Source organism: Microtus ochrogaster, chromosome 5, assembly GCF_000317375.1.
Source record: "Microtus ochrogaster isolate Prairie Vole_2 chromosome 5, MicOch1.0, whole genome shotgun sequence".
In the NCBI taxonomy this organism is placed as follows: Eukaryota; Metazoa; Chordata; class Mammalia; order Rodentia; family Cricetidae; genus Microtus; species Microtus ochrogaster.
This window is the reverse complement of record NC_022012.1, coordinates 18666557-18682004: the sequence shown is the minus strand read 5'-3', so window position 1 is coordinate 18682004 and position 15448 is coordinate 18666557. Positions and strand designations below refer to the sequence as shown.

The window sequence follows — 15448 nt, the reverse complement described above, 5'->3', positions numbered from 1 at the left end:
ATAAAACCACTTGGTACTTATAGTCTCTTACTCTTAGCACTTTGAACAGTTATGGGTCTGACCTAACCATTACCCACACACAATAAGAATCTTCTTCTGCCATACTTGAGACTACCACAAATATGTGGGTGTGAGCATAAATATTTATAAGGCAGTTTGTTAGTATGAACATTTAGCATAACAACATCACTGGTTTCTATTGTAGACCTGTGACTTCTATAGTCTTCAGGTTTGGTTTGGTTTACAGACCCTAATTGTTAATCCTATGACAATCATCCCACTATAGCAACAGTGAACACACTGGCCTGCCAGGTTGGTATTGGTATTGTAGCATACAGGATTTAGCACTGGATAAAGCTGTTGGTGCGTTTTCTTCCCCAGTACCCTGTATAGTACCTTAGAGCTGAATGGCTAGCCATCCAGAAGGGAGTTTCATGGTCAGTACAAACTTGATTTCTTTCTTTCTGTTCTTTAAGTAGGAAGGGAAATACTAGAGGCAGAAGAGTTGATGCAGGTCTAGAGTGATGGGAATGAGGAATTGAGAGGGAAGAGAAAGGTCAACCAACATGGAGTGTGTATGAAAAAGCTGTATGGAAATCTGTGTTCGTGTATCTCAAGTAAAATGATAAGATGGTAGAACACATGTAACATCAAGGAATGGGAGGATATTTGGGACAGAGAACAAGGGAAAGGAGGGTTATGGGATGGGTTATCTGAAACTAAGGCTATATGAAGAAAACCCAGTACTCTGTAAGCAATTAACATTATAGTTACTGTTTTTAAAGGCGCTTGAGTAGAGGTGCCCCCATGTATAAACAGTGCTGCTCCCAGAAGACAGATGTGTACTCATAGATGCAAATCTCAGAGTTTGTCCCAGGCCACTTTCCCACTAGTTTGAGGCCCCACAGACACCCAAAATGATCTAGACTTTTGCCATTGCTCTTGCTCACTTGCCAGCTAGGTGGTAATATCCTAGTGCTAGAGTCATACTTACCTGTGCCTGACTCCTTCCTCTCAACCTGTATCTATGGTATTTACCCATATTGTCTGTGACAGTACCAACTCTCACTGTCAGCATTGTACAGGAATCCAGTTTCCTTTCCATCCCCGTCAGTGTTTAGGGTTTAGTCTCCTAATTTCATTCCTTCTGAGTGAGTGCAGGAATAGCTTGTGCACTTTCCCAGTTGGTTCTGATACAGAGTACAACCATGTCGTGTTTCTCTTTCCTGAAGTGTCTATTAAGTTGTTGCCCGTACAGGTCTGAGTTCTTTCTTTTGCTATGTGGAAGCTGCAAGAATGTTGCAGTTCTTGTGAGCATGTTCCACAGGACCATATCATAGCTACAGCATTTTGCTTTCTTCATCCAGTGTCTGCGTGTTTTGTTCTGTGAGCTCCTCCATGAATTTAGCCAGGAACTTCAGTGTCACTGTGTATCTGAGACTTTCCGTTTGAACCTGGTGGCTTCATCAGGGATACACAACTGAAGACATTGACTTGCCTTTCCCCAGGACTTTCAGTAGCCACTAGTGCAGCGGAGAGAAGGGCCCCATGAGCCCCTCCAAGATTTGTGATCGGTTGCTGACTGGCCCAGCTTTGTTTAAGGCATGGCAGCCGTAGTTGCAGTGGCTGTTCATGCACAGAGGACAACTTTTTATAGCCTTTCTCCCTGTCTTGTGACTCTTAAGTTCTTCCCATACTATCTTCCAGGATGTTCTCTGAGCCCCAGCAGAGGTGATAAATGTCCCTTTTAGGGCAGAGCAGTCAGTTTTCACTTTATTGTAGCCCTGTGTCTACATTTACTGCTGGTAATGACATCAAGAGCTTCTCTGGGAAAGGCTGGAGCATTTCACTTCTTCAATACATTCTTTTAGTCTTTGAACACTTTCTGGTTTAAAGGATGTCTCATGATAACCTTGTTTCAAGATACAAGACCAACCTTTTCCACAGAGTCTTGATCCTATTGGGGAAAATGGTATTTAGAGATCATGGTTTGAACTGTAAGCACTTGCATCTCCCCCAGCACCGAGCGTCTCTCTGCTAAGAACAGTCTTACCTCTAGCTGTTTGGAAATACAGCTTGTTTTAACCAATACTAACTAACTTGTAGCCATTTTATCCTTAGGTGTATCTCCAAAGGAAATAAAACTTTTATCAAAGGTTACCCACACTCCTTTGTTTACTACAGCATTAGTTACAGTGCCCAAGACAGAATCCGCAACAGTTGTTACTGATGGACAAAGGAGTGAGGACAGTATGACGTCCATATGCTCCTTATGCATCTTGAGTCTCATGTGTCTTTTCCCAGCAATTCCTCTCCCTTTGCAGTGTTTTTGTGTAGAGAAAACGCAACAGCATGTTTGCAGTGTACCATTTAAGGTTCACATGGGAATAATTTGTGTTTGTTGATTGCACCTTGCATCTTGTACCTGGAGTGGGTACATTCTCTGGCCTGTTTGTTTTTCAGTGTACCCGTGTGATGTGGACGCCTCCTCTCCGGGAAAGCTTCTCATATCCATTCCTTGTACTTCAGATGTTGCTTGTGACTCACATCCTGAGGTAACTTTCATTGACTCTGCTGTTGGAGCTTTATTTTCCCCCAACTTAAACTAGAAGCTACAAGTTTTATTTTAAAAGAATGCCTTAAGTTTCCTTAGTAAGATTGTGATCTTGTTATTGAATGAATAAAGATATTTTTAAAGTATTTTGTAAAAAATGTAACTTTGATAGCTACTTAGTACCACAGACCTGCCCTCTGGTTCTCTTTTTCTTTGGGGTTCATGGAAACTGCTTAGATGAGTAAACCCACTTTCACTTATACCGCTCCATATTTCCTAGCCTTTCTCTTATACCATGCCAGTTGCCAGGAGAAGGAAGAGGCTGACCATGCTGAGCCTCATCCTGTAGGACTCAGTCTTTTGGAACAAGAAGAATTCATAGACTCATCATTGGGAACACTAACACATGGAGTTTGTCTTGAGAGTTTGGATATCAGACAGTAGTGGTAGAAAGAAACAGCCTACATACACTAAGGGTATGCTAGGTGAATTCCCACTAGAAATCCAGAATTGAATTAGACTTAGTTAGGAGCCCAGGCAGGTTTAAGTTCCGCTGAAAACTAGTAAGAGCAGCTTTTCTTTCAGTGGACACATGCTGGGTTTAGACATGCATCACAAACATAGAATAGAGTCTGTGAAAAACAGGTCAAAGCTTGTACAAATGTGAAGCTGTCTTAGTCTGAGAACTCCACTCAGTGGTCTTCTGAATTTGGAAGACTGACAATGAAAGTTGCCCTGCTAAACCCTTTGGGCATTTGCTTCTGTAATGTACTTAGAAGTCAGGGCCTGTGCACAGCTTCCTGTGTCTCTTGTAGTCTCATGAGATAGACCTTTCACTGGTCAAATGAGTGATGGCTTTTATGTTGTGAGCTTTTAAAAGTCCACATACCGCCAGCAAAATAATCCACTGGGCAAGAGAATGCCCTTGTGTCAGCTGCTGACAGTGTGCTGTCCTAATTGGACAAAGAGGACACAAAAGAGAGTGGCTGCCAAACCTTGCCCAGAAAAGGAGAGATAGTCCTTCAAAAACCCTGCTTCATAGAAAAGTCTGTCAGATATTCTAGGCCTGTAGGCTCAAGACAGATGCCCCAAAGGTTGCAGAGGAAATTTGATTGACTGTCTAGGCAGCTGTTTGTTTTGTCATTTCTCACATTTTTTTTGAAATCTCTTGTTTGCATTTCCTGCTTATTCAGTTAATATTATTTCCTACTTGAGTCGCGGAGGGAGTTGAGGACTAGATAGCTGTAGTTTTCCTTGTTACCAGACTCAGAAAGAAACTCACTAAAGGGGTGTAAAGTGTATAAGGTTGAGAGACATCAAAAGATAGTTTTGGATGATAATGCTAGTTATGATAGAAAATAAATTAGGTACACAACTTTGGACCCACCAAGGTAGGATAGGTAATGGAGTATTTTCTCGGGATTTGTCAAATGTAAATGGACTAGGCATCATTGATGTACTTATTGTATATAGTCATTGTACTTATTGTATATAGTTTTCTTATATTAGTTATAACACCTTTTGATTTTAGACAAAAAAAGGAAAGTGTAGTAATATTTTGTTTGTTTGTGTTTTAACAAATAAAGCTTCTCTGAAGATCAGAGTACAGAGCTAAGTCACTAGAGGCCAGGTGGTGGTGGCTTACACCTTTAATCCTAGTACTTGGGAGTCTCATGCCTTTATCCCAGCACTAGGTAGGTGGAGACAGGAAGGGATATGGCTGGGCAGGGAGAGGAATATAAGGCCAGAGGAGACAAGAGCTCAGTGTAGGCTGGAGATGTAGTCTGAAAATGCAATCTGAGGTGCAGTCTGAAGGAGTCAGTCAGAGGAAGCAGTCTGAGGACAGGATCGCCTCTGGTCTGAGCATCAGTGGAGTTAAAGGTCTTTCTATCGCTGGCCTCTCTGATTCTCTAATCCTTCAACCTTCACCCCCTAATATCTGAGTCTGGGTTTTATTATTAAGACCAATTAGAATTTGTGTTACACCCTTAAGTCCTTGACTATTATAGGTTTGGGCATTTCTTTGCATCTCCAGATGAGGTCCAGCCCTGCCTGCTTGCTTCTGGGACTGAGAGACAGGACTTCTGTGCACTCTGCAGGGAGTACTGCACTGCAAGCCGGCCTCAGCTCACCCGCAGGAGCCATTTCCACACCCATAAGGCCATTCTTGCCTTTCCCCCACGTGTACAGGCACTAGACTGTTCAGGAGTGTCTAGTCACTTCCCTTTCTGCTTCCGTTGAGTCCGATGAGGATGAATGAGCCTTTCATTCTTTGTTCTCCCTTCCTCTCTCCCTCTCTTACTGCCCACTTCCCTCTCTCTCATGAGCTGTGGATGGTGGCAGCTGAGAGGCTGAAACAATGTAGATTGTACTTACAACCTTGTATCTGTCTGGGCAGGGGACCCAACCTGCAGGCTCTGGCAGGGCTATATTCTTCCTAGGGCCTTTCAGAATCAGTTTCCCTGATTCTGCAGCTCTTCTTTGTATATTGGCTCCTATTAAATCATGAAAGCCAGCAATGGAGAACTGGACCCTTCCTTCCCCACATTTTCTCTGCCCTCCTCTGCTTCCTTCTACTTCCAGGAACCTTGTAATTGCCCTAGGCCCAGCAGGATAACCAGCATCCTCTCCCTGTCCTTGGGCTAGGTGACTAGAAATCCTAACTCCGCCTGCAGCCCTCTTCCCCTTTGCCATGTCCTGTGTTGTTCACGGGCTCAAGGATTCAGGCTCATTCTGCACACTGCTGCTCCTGTTGCTGTGGCCTGCTTTTTCTGGGATTACTGCTTTTCTGAGGTTTTCATCAGGGTTCTTCTGTGGCATGTGCTCCCCACCACTCTTTGAGGGCAGGAATACCTTAGAAATGAGGTTATCAAGAGGTTTTAGTTCAGCAAATTGATTTGCGGTCTAGAATTGTGTTTTTGAAATCCAGATTTACAGACACCCCCCCCCCACAGCACCATAGCATCTATTTTTTTCTCGATTGTTCTTAGTAATGTTTATGTTTTCATTTCTCCTTTCCAAAGTTAGTGGTGTATTGATCACTACCAGCTGGAATTCCTTTGGTTTCTTTTGGTTCTTCTCTTGAGTGCATTCTGTGCCCAGCTGCCAGGTTAGTTATAAAATGAAAGTCAAGCCTCATATTCAAAAGCAATAGAAAACTGCTTTATTTCACAGTGTGGTCTATCATATTCAAAGTAAGTTTTCTCTGTGGTCCAGCCCATTTCTGTGATGGGAAGCACACGGCTGAAGCTGAAGCTTCACAGACTAGAGCCCTGTTCTACGGTGCAGCCAGCATGTTCTGTCTTTTCTGCTTCATCAAAGTACTGACTTTCCTCTAGTTACTTGATTCTGTAAGGTTGTCGGGAGTTTAGGAATACTTGGGTTAGTTCCTCAGGAAAGCGGTTGAGGAAGGCATCAATGGTGGTGTTCCTGCATTGCCTACTTCTCCCCTCAGTGTGCTAGTCTGCATACTCTCTTTCTGTGAAGAAGATAGTAGACTTAGGGCTTGGCATCAGCTCATATGTGGGAGTAAAGGCTGTTCCCTAAAGTCTCCTAAAGTACTCACTGGCCCTAACATGACACCTCTAACGGTGGTTCCAGCACAGCCCCTTCCTTTGCCTCTCCTTCTCTTTCCCAAGGTGCATCTCTGTAGTAATATGAGCGGCGGGGCTGCATCCCCAGCACCCGGCCGCCTGCTAGCTTATGCCCGAAATAACAACACACAAACTGTATTCATTTAAACACTGCTTGGCCCATTTCTATCTAGCCTCTTCTCGGCTAACTCTCGCACCTGGACTAGCCCATTTCTTATCATCTCTGTAGCCCACGAGGTGGCTTACCAGGGAGATTCTAGCCTACGTCCATCCTGGGTCTTCATCGCGTGTGTCTGCCCAGGAGCGGGGAACATGGCGTCTCTGCTCCAGAGAGCAGAGCTGTCAGTCTGAGCTCACTTCCTCTTCCTCCCAGCATTCTGTTCTGTTTGCTCCTCCCACCTATGTTTTAACCCATGAGGGCCAGCCAAGCAGTTTCTTTATTTTCTTAACCAATGACCTTCCTCCATCATATCTCCAGAAGACTGGCTTTTATGCTACTTTACCTCACTCTCTCTTACCCAGCCTTCCATCCCTGCCGTGTTTGACTGCAGGCTGCTTAGCATCCCTCACTCTCTCTTACCCAGCCTCCCATCCGTGCAGTGTTTGACTTCACACTGCTTAGCTTATAGAATATGCCACTTTGTCATTTCTCCTAGACACTCCCTTACTTTTCCAACTAATGAATCTATTGACTTAACTTTTAAGAAGTCTTATTATAAATTCACTAAAATATAACGTGAAGAAAAGTAATTACTGTATTCACCTGGCCTGCCTCCCTTTATATGGCAGGGCTTGTGGTTTTGAAGTAATAATAGGTGTTTACATTTTACAGAAAATTATTATAATTGAAAATCAGAAGGTGTAATTTCTAACCCATTGGTTCATCTTGCATGCAGTTTATGTGAACCCCAGGTCCTGTTTGTGATTCTGATTGGCAGCAGTTTGGAGCTATGCTAGACTGTTTTGTAGTTAAACCTCCTGATATTTATCTTTTCAAGGGCTACAAAACTTTACAGAGGGAGCTTAATTGCACTCTGCATTTCCAATGTGTTCTTCATGCTTCCTTGGCAGTTTGCCCAGTTCGTGCTTCTTACTCAGGTAAGGTGGGCACATTCTAAAACTGGCATATTTGGACTTGGTTCTGTTTATGTAAGCTCATCTGTATAAAATTGTAACCAAGATTTCCTTGTTGTTTTTTTGAGAATTTCATATGTGAGTACGGCATTAACACCATTCTTCTATTCTCCATCCAAGTCCTCCATGTCCACTTTCAGATTCATGCTCTTTTATTACTTTTGTATTGACGTTACGCACACATACTCACACACACTCTTACTCACACACACACACTCTCTCACACACACACTTAGAAATACACTCTGCGGTGTTTATCAGGAACACCAGAAGTATATATGTACTTGGGCTGACTGCCCATCTGTCTTCATTCCTGGAGCAGACCAATTCTTCCTGTTTCATGAGTCTGAAGATATTTCTTGTTTATTATTTTAAAGAAAATTCAGAGTATGAATCTTTGTGAGATTAATTTATTAATGAATATTATTACTTACTAGTAAAACCAAGTTTATAAGAATGCTTATCTTTGTTATTCCATAATTATAAGAGGGCTAAAAAGAAAACTAGTGGACAGTCTAAAGTACTTCTCTTGAGGAAAATATGTTTCTTCTATGAATAATTCCTTAAATATTTTACTGACATTCAAGCATATGTATTATTTATTTGGATCAAATCCATTCTCTTCCCTTGAATTCCTCTCATTTTCTCCCTACTACCACTTTTCTCTCCCAGTTTGTGTGCTTGTATACTCACATGCCCCCACTTCATGTGCTCAGCCCCGCCCCCACGCCAGCTGAATGCCTTTAGTTTTGTCTGTATGTGCATGAGTGTGCGATAATCAACCCAAGAGAAGCATCTCAGGGCCCTGAATCTCTGAAGGAAACTGACTGCCTCTAGTCATCAATTGCCAATAGATCTTCCAATAAGGGTGAGACTTCAAGAACTCCTTCCCAGTCCACAGAGGGGTTTTTGCTGGGGCTGCCTTAAATCATTACATGAAGAATCAGTATGTGTGGGATAATGTAAATGGAGGCTTTTCCCACCTGAGCCCTCAGCTGCCTTTCAAGCAATCACTCAGAGGCTTAATAATTACAAACGTTTTGGCCTATTAGCTCAGGCTTTTTACTAACTAGCGCTTACAACTTAAATTAACCTATTTCTATTAGTCTGTATTTACCATGAGGCTTATAGCTTGTTAACTCACATTTTGCATCCCATGTAGTTGCTGGCGTCTCCCTGACTCTGCCCTTTTCCTCCCTGTATCTCTGCTTGGATTTCCTACCTGGATCTATTTTCTCTGACGACTAGCCAAATTAGCTTTTTTATTAACCAATGATAATAAAACATACAGCATATACAGGGGTTATCCCACAGCATGCTAAGAGAAAGAGCAGGCAATAAGTTCATGTTTTATGTGGCTCCCCTGACAGTCTGCAATTTATCATCTTTCCATGTATTCCCGTGTCTCTCGTCTGGGTTTATAAAGCAAGGAGCCCTCTGAGAGAGGAGGGTTTTGTAGGCTCAGGTTTTTTTATACTTGCTGTTTATGAAAAGCATATGAAGTATGCTTGCCATACTTATATAACACTATTGGAGAGATGCTTTAAATACTCAGATGCCTTGCCTCAGAAATAAAGGCATATCTGGATTTGAGTTTTAACTACTTACTACCTTCTTAGGCAAAACAAAAGAAATTAACAAATACCCCATAAAAAAAAGAAAGAAAGAAAACAAAAATTTTAGCTTTTCTTTGTTCCAGATTTATCATTTCTGAAACACAGGAATGAAAGTCCTCACTTTCTGAGGTTGGTTTAGCATCATATATTAATGTGTATACATACTCAGCCAGATGTCAGTGAAGTCAACTGTTTTGATTTGTTTTACATTTTGAGGCAGAATCTTGGTGGCCTCAAAATGATGGTCCTCTAGCTGTGGCCTCCTGGTTGCTGGGTTCACAGCCGCTCCTTCCCTGGGCCTCACTAATTGCTCTTTTCGTTATTTAAAAACCAAAAGTCAGTTGGGTTTACATACATCTTCTTTGAACTGATCTTTGGGATTTTTTTTTTCTTCTTTGGTTTGATTCTATTTAAATTCATTGTATGGGCTGAGTTATATTTGGAATCTGAGATTGTGCCCTGTAGTGATCAGTGCCTGGCTTGGCTCCAGGGGGTGAGAAGGGGCCTTTCTGTTGCTTCCAGGCAGTGGGATAGCCTGCACTAAGTGGGGAGTGGAGGGAGATGAGGAAAGGAACAGGTGTATCCTGCCTCTCATGGGGCTAATGCAGAACAGCACACACCTGCCCACAGTCGTTATAACAGGGTAGTCACCCTGGAGCAGTCCACATGGGTAGCTGGGAAAAGAAATCGTGGTTTTCTTATCAGTAGGAACATTTGCTGTAAAGAGCTTGGAAATTAAAAGATCAAACAAAAGAAGCTTAATAGTTGGAACATAGGTTATATGCAGATATTTACCTGTTAGGCAGTGTTTCTATATGTATGTGAAGAGGTGCAGAATTTAATTTGAATGACTTCCCTTTGAAAAGGGTAGAGAGACACTGTCTGATATGGTATCTCCCTACATGAGCTGGAGTATCTTTAATCAGTGAATCCATCTAAATCTAATAATTTTAGAATTTGTGATAAATTTGAGAATTCTTCATAAAAGATTTTCTTCAGGTGGAAAAGAAAGTTATATGTATTATTCTTTTAAATATGAAACTTGACACATTTGATTGCAACTAGCCTGTGACCATTTATTTGAATTATTCATAATGCTAATGGAGGTGACAAACAGGAAGACTTAATGTGTTTTTGTATAAATACACATCACCTAATTGCTTTATAGTTTACTGTGATTTCTGCAATTTTGTCCTAGTGGTCATGTTATAATTATATTTTCAAGTGTTTGATTGGCCAGAGGACATTTTAATTATATGTATTGACAGTAGAGCCAGCCTGATATTAAAATGAGTGTTGTTTTGGACTTTCCACAGAGTAGATACTTCACATAGTTGCATATTAGGAGAGCAGTGTAAGTGAAAGATCAATTATTGGCAGTTGTAAGGAAAACTAAGACACTCTGTATAAAGATAATTTGATATAATAAATTAATCTTGTCTTTATTCTTATTACTACTTGTTTTATTTATGTATATATATATGATTTTTATTTTTAACATAATTTCTTTTGATTTCAGATTTCATCATTATTTGCAGTATATGTTGTGGGATACATTGATATAAGTAAATTACGGAAGATCATTTATATACACATGGTAATGCTTTTTGTTTGTTTTCTACCTAGTGTGGCCTTAATAAACTTCTGATTGATACCTGATTTGTTCATTATGAAGCAGGTTTCATAACATGATTCTTTCATGACCGTAAGTGTCATCCAAAAACTGATAACAGTTGACCTTGTTAAATAGACTACCAAGGAAGTTTTAATTTGGATTTCACTATCTTGGTGACCCTGTGCCCAGCCTACGTCCCTGTGTGCCTGTGAAGCTGCCTCCTAGAGTGAAGTGAAATATCTGCTTACTGGGCACGTGAGACACGCAGGTCCAGAACCACAGAGCTCTCAGCATTTGTGCTGCTGACCTAGGCAAGAGGGACAATTGGAAATATGATGCTTCGTAGAAAGCGATTAGAAACTAAAGAATGAAAAACCTAAGAGAGTAGGGCATTTCAGGAGTACAAACCCGGGGGAAGGCAAGGGAAGCTGTGAAGGAGGAACAGGGCAGAGAGAGGAGGGCAGACAGGCAAATGATCTTACAGCAAACGGTGATCTAGGTTGTAAACAGCTAGAGGAAGCCTCAAAACAGGATGGTTGATGTTGGTTGTGCTTTGAAAGCATTTATCTTCTCTTGGCCACTCCTTTTACACTTAAAGTTACTGTTTTCTTTCTCCAGGGATCTTAATGTCGTTTCACTGGACCATAATTGCCTTTCCTTTCCTTTTCTTTTTTTTTTAACTTATTAGATTTAAAAAAATACCAATCCAAGTTCCCACTCTCTCCCCTCCTTTCATTCCCTCCACACAACCTCCCATACCACTCCTATCCAATCCTCAGAGAGAGTAAGGGACATTGCTTTGTGGAAGGTCCAAGGCCCTCCCTACTGTATCTAGGCTGAGCAAACTATCCATCCAAAGATAATAGGATCCCAAAAAGCCAGTACATGCAGTAGGGATAATTCCTGGTGCCATTGTCAGTGGCCCCGCAGTCTGCCCCAGCCATACACATTCAGAGGGACGAGTTTGGTCCTATGCTTGTTCCTTCCTAGTCTGGATGGAGTTGGTGAACTCCTATTAGCTCAGGTAAACTGTTTTAGTGGGTGAACCCATCATGGTCTTGACCTCTGTGCTCATATTCTCATTCCTTCCATTCTTCAACTGAACCGTGGGAGCTCAGTCCATCCAGTGCTCTGATGTTGGGTCTCTGCCTCTGTTTCCATCAGTTGCTGGATGAAGATTCTATGGTGATAGTTAAGATAATCATCAGTCTGATTACAGGGCAAGGCAAGATCAGGCACCCTCTCCTCTATTGCTTAGGGTCTTAGCTGAGGTCATCCTTGTGGATTCCTGATAATTTCTCTAGTGCCAGGTTTCTTGCTAGCCCCATAATGGCTCCCTCAATCAAACTATCTCCTTCCTTGCTCTCATCTCTGTCCTTCCTCCATCTCAACTATCCCATTCCCTCAAGTACTCCTCAACCCTCCCCTTTGCACCTCCCTTCTCCCCTCACGCCCATGTTCCCAATTTTGTCAGGCAATCTTGTCTGTTTATAAATTCCAAGTGGGTCTATATATGTTTTTATTTGGATTCACCTTATTACTTAGCTTCTTTACAATCATGAACTATAGCAAAGGACACAGTCAATAAGACAAAAAGGCAGCCTACTGAATGGGAAAAGATCTTCATCAACCCCACATCAGACAAAGGACTGATCTCCAAAATATATAAAGAACTCAAGAAATTAGACATTAAAATTCTAAATCACTCAGTTAAAAAAATGGGGTACTGAACTAAACAGAATTCTCAATTTAAGAATCTCATATGGCCAAAAGATACTTAAGGAACTGTTCAACATCCTTAGCTATCACGGAAATGCAAATCAAAACAACTCTGAGATACCATCTTAACACCTGTATGATCAAAAACACTAATGATAGTTTATGCTGGAGAGGATGTAGAGTAAGGGGAACACTCATCCATTGCTGGTGGGAATGCAAACTTGTATAACCACTTTGGATTTCAGTATGTCAGTTTCTCAGAAAATTGGGAATCAACCTACCTCAGGATTCAGCAATACCAATCGTGGGCATATAGCCAAAAGATGCTCAATCATACTGCAAAAGCCTTTGTTCAACTATGTCCATAGCAGCATTATTTTTAATAGCCAGAACCTGGAAACAACCTAGATGCCCCTCAACTAAAGAATGAATAAAGAAAATGTGGCACATTTAACATTAGAGTACTACTCAGTGGGAAAAAAAAAGTGACATCTTGAATTTTGCATGCAAATGGATGGAATTAGAAAACACTATCCTGAGTGAGGTAACCCAGACCCAAAAAGATAAATATGGTATGTACTTAATCATAAGTGGATACTAGCTATAATCAAAGGACATTACCTTTCCTTTTCTCATCACTTAGGGATGTTGATATGTTTGGTTATAGGAAGCTTATGAATAAAGGTACAATGTTAATGAGCATGAGACTACCATCCTAGCAAAGATAGAGTATTCTATTCTCTTCAAGGGGTGACCACTGTCCTCTCTGAGCCATAACTGAGTGGCTTTTCTTCTGTTTCATTGTGTGGATATTTCAAGATAGTCAATGAACTAAGAACCTAGGTTTTCAGGCTGATTTAATGACTTTTTTCTGAGACTGAAGTTTTGTCTCAGGTTTCAGGGATTTGCATGTTACCAAGTTCAGAAAGGTCTAGTACTATGTATTTTCCATTGTATAAATAAAACAGGTTATTTCTGTCTTTCCTTGTTAAAAGACACTGAAGTTCTTGCTGCCGGTACTGTCTTTCCATTAGGAAGCAATGGTGTGTAGTCTCACTCCTGTCTCCTGGGGCATGTGTATGGCATTTCTTGGGCCCCATGCTAAATTATGCACCCGTTCATCTTTGTAACTGCTAAATCATTTTTCACTTGATGAGAGTATTTAAAATAGCAATGTGTAATGACACTCCATTTTATCTTATTTACATATAATATCTGCTTATGTAAAATATTGTAATGCGGTTATAGTTTACATTTTCTCTTTTTTCCCATGAATCTGTACATCTTTGGTGTGTTTAGTCACCCTCTGTTTTCATTTCTGAGCCTTTCCTCTTCAGATCTTTTTGCAGATTTTCTCTTGTGTTAGATGGGATCTCTTTGATTCTGATAAGTAGAATCCATTGTTTATATTCTGTTTGTTATGTGAATTCTTTTAGGTTCATTCCACTATTCTTTATGAATTCTTTTTTAGCATGCTTTCATCATGCTTTGACTTCTTTTTAAAAGAAATGAATAACAATACATTTTGTGAAAAGCTTTTCTTCCACTGCCAGTTGATCCTGTGTGATTCCCTCTTCAATCTATGTTACAGTGAGGTCACGTTAAAACAAGCAAACACGTTTCATTTGGCAGTGGTGGGAGGGGATGCTAGGCATAATTTCTAACTATTGTTATATTTTTACTTGTCTATAAATTCTAAATTTAACTTAATTTTCTTTTCTTAAATATACTTATTTTTCTTCTCGAACTGAAATCTTTTACTTTGAAGTACAATTCAGAATAAAGGCCAGCATTCCATCCCACTGGCCTGTAACCCAGTTACACAGGCAACTATGGCTGAGAACTTTGAAGAAAGTCAATAAATATTGAAAAGACAAGATTTTGTTTATTCTCTTTCTTGGAAGTATAATACATACTTTCAGTATTTTTCTAATTATCCCGTCTTTCTCTGTTACCACTTTACCTATTTTTAGATTCTTAAATTTATATCAAGAAAAGTATATATGAAATTATTTCCCCAAAGAACTTTCCCCACATCTTACATGGCAGAGGTCATGTAACAGAATGTATCCTCTGAACAGCTGGAAGCGGGCAGCTGAGTTACAGTAGTGATGCTCACACTGGCTGTGAGCATCACAGTCCAGTTCAGGAGCTGCCGTCATTGTGTACAGCTGAAGCTCTGCATCTGCTGCACATGGCTCCTTAGCCTCCCATCACAGTATGGAAACCAGCGCTGTGTTCTCGCTCTGCTAATGACTGTCTTATATGTCGTGTAAGTGAAATGGTGTGGCATATGTCTTCCTAGCCTGCTTCTTTAGTTTAGCATTGTCTCCAGTTTATTCTGTGTTGTATCATGTGTTGTGATTTGTTCCTTTCTGTGGGTGACCAGCATCCCATTGTTGATAATGTGTGTGGGGTGGAGAGAGGTGTCACATGATATTGTCTGCTGTGGACACTTGTATTGCTTCTGGACTTAAACTACAGCAAAAACACTTCTAGGAACATGAGAATCTGTTTTCTGGTTTTCAGAGTAGAATTGATCAACTGGTAATCCGGTGGTACTAATTCCTATAGCGATGGTACCATTTTATAGTCTCTGCAATAAATAAATAAAAAGAAAAACTTTTTTTTTCTGCCTCTGAAAAGTTATTGTCACCTATCTAGTAGACTAGAATGTCTCATTTTAACTTTTCCTTGTCTTTGTGTAGCATGATTAATAAAAACCCAGAGACAGAATTTGGGGTTCAACCTGAAGGTCAGAAAAGCAAAACATCCAGCCACTGGCTCTTACCTCTACTTCAATCTGAAATGATGATCCTTCCTCTAGGAATCTCAGAACAAGACTATGTGTGAGAATTGTCTCCTCCCATCTTAGATTCCTATCTAGGGCTGGGATTCAAGACGTGCACCACTACTGCCCGGTTTCTTTGCAAACTAGTGTGGCCACTGGGATTAAAGGTGTGTGTCACCACTGCCTGGTTTGGAAGGCTGACCAGTGGGGCTCTTTTGCTCTTTGACTTCAGGCAAGCTATATTTATTAAAATACAAATGAAATATCCCTGCATTTTTGTTTTAATTAAAAGATTATATGTTGCTGGGTGATGGTGGCACACGCCTTTGATCCCAGCACTCGGGAAGCAGAGGCAGGCGGATCTCTGTGAGTTCAAGACCAGCCTGGTCTACAGAGCTAGTTCCAGGACAGGCTCCAAAGCCACAG

The 15448-nt window shown here is 40.9% G+C and overlaps 1 protein-coding gene across 1 annotated transcript in view; it reads left to right on the top strand.

Annotated features, from left to right (window-relative positions):
* Dpy19l1 (dpy-19 like C-mannosyltransferase 1) overlaps positions 1-15448 on the top strand; it is a gene marked incomplete at its 5' end in the record, with an annotated part of 94939 nt that overhangs the window by 45909 nt on the left and 33582 nt on the right. Inside the window, 3 exons of the mRNA XM_005347450.3 lie at positions 2464-2555; positions 7146-7245; positions 10417-10494. Of these exons, the coding sequence (XP_005347507.1) occupies positions 2464-2555; positions 7146-7245; positions 10417-10494 (270 nt within the window). The remainder of the gene's footprint in view (positions 1-2463; positions 2556-7145; positions 7246-10416; positions 10495-15448) is intronic.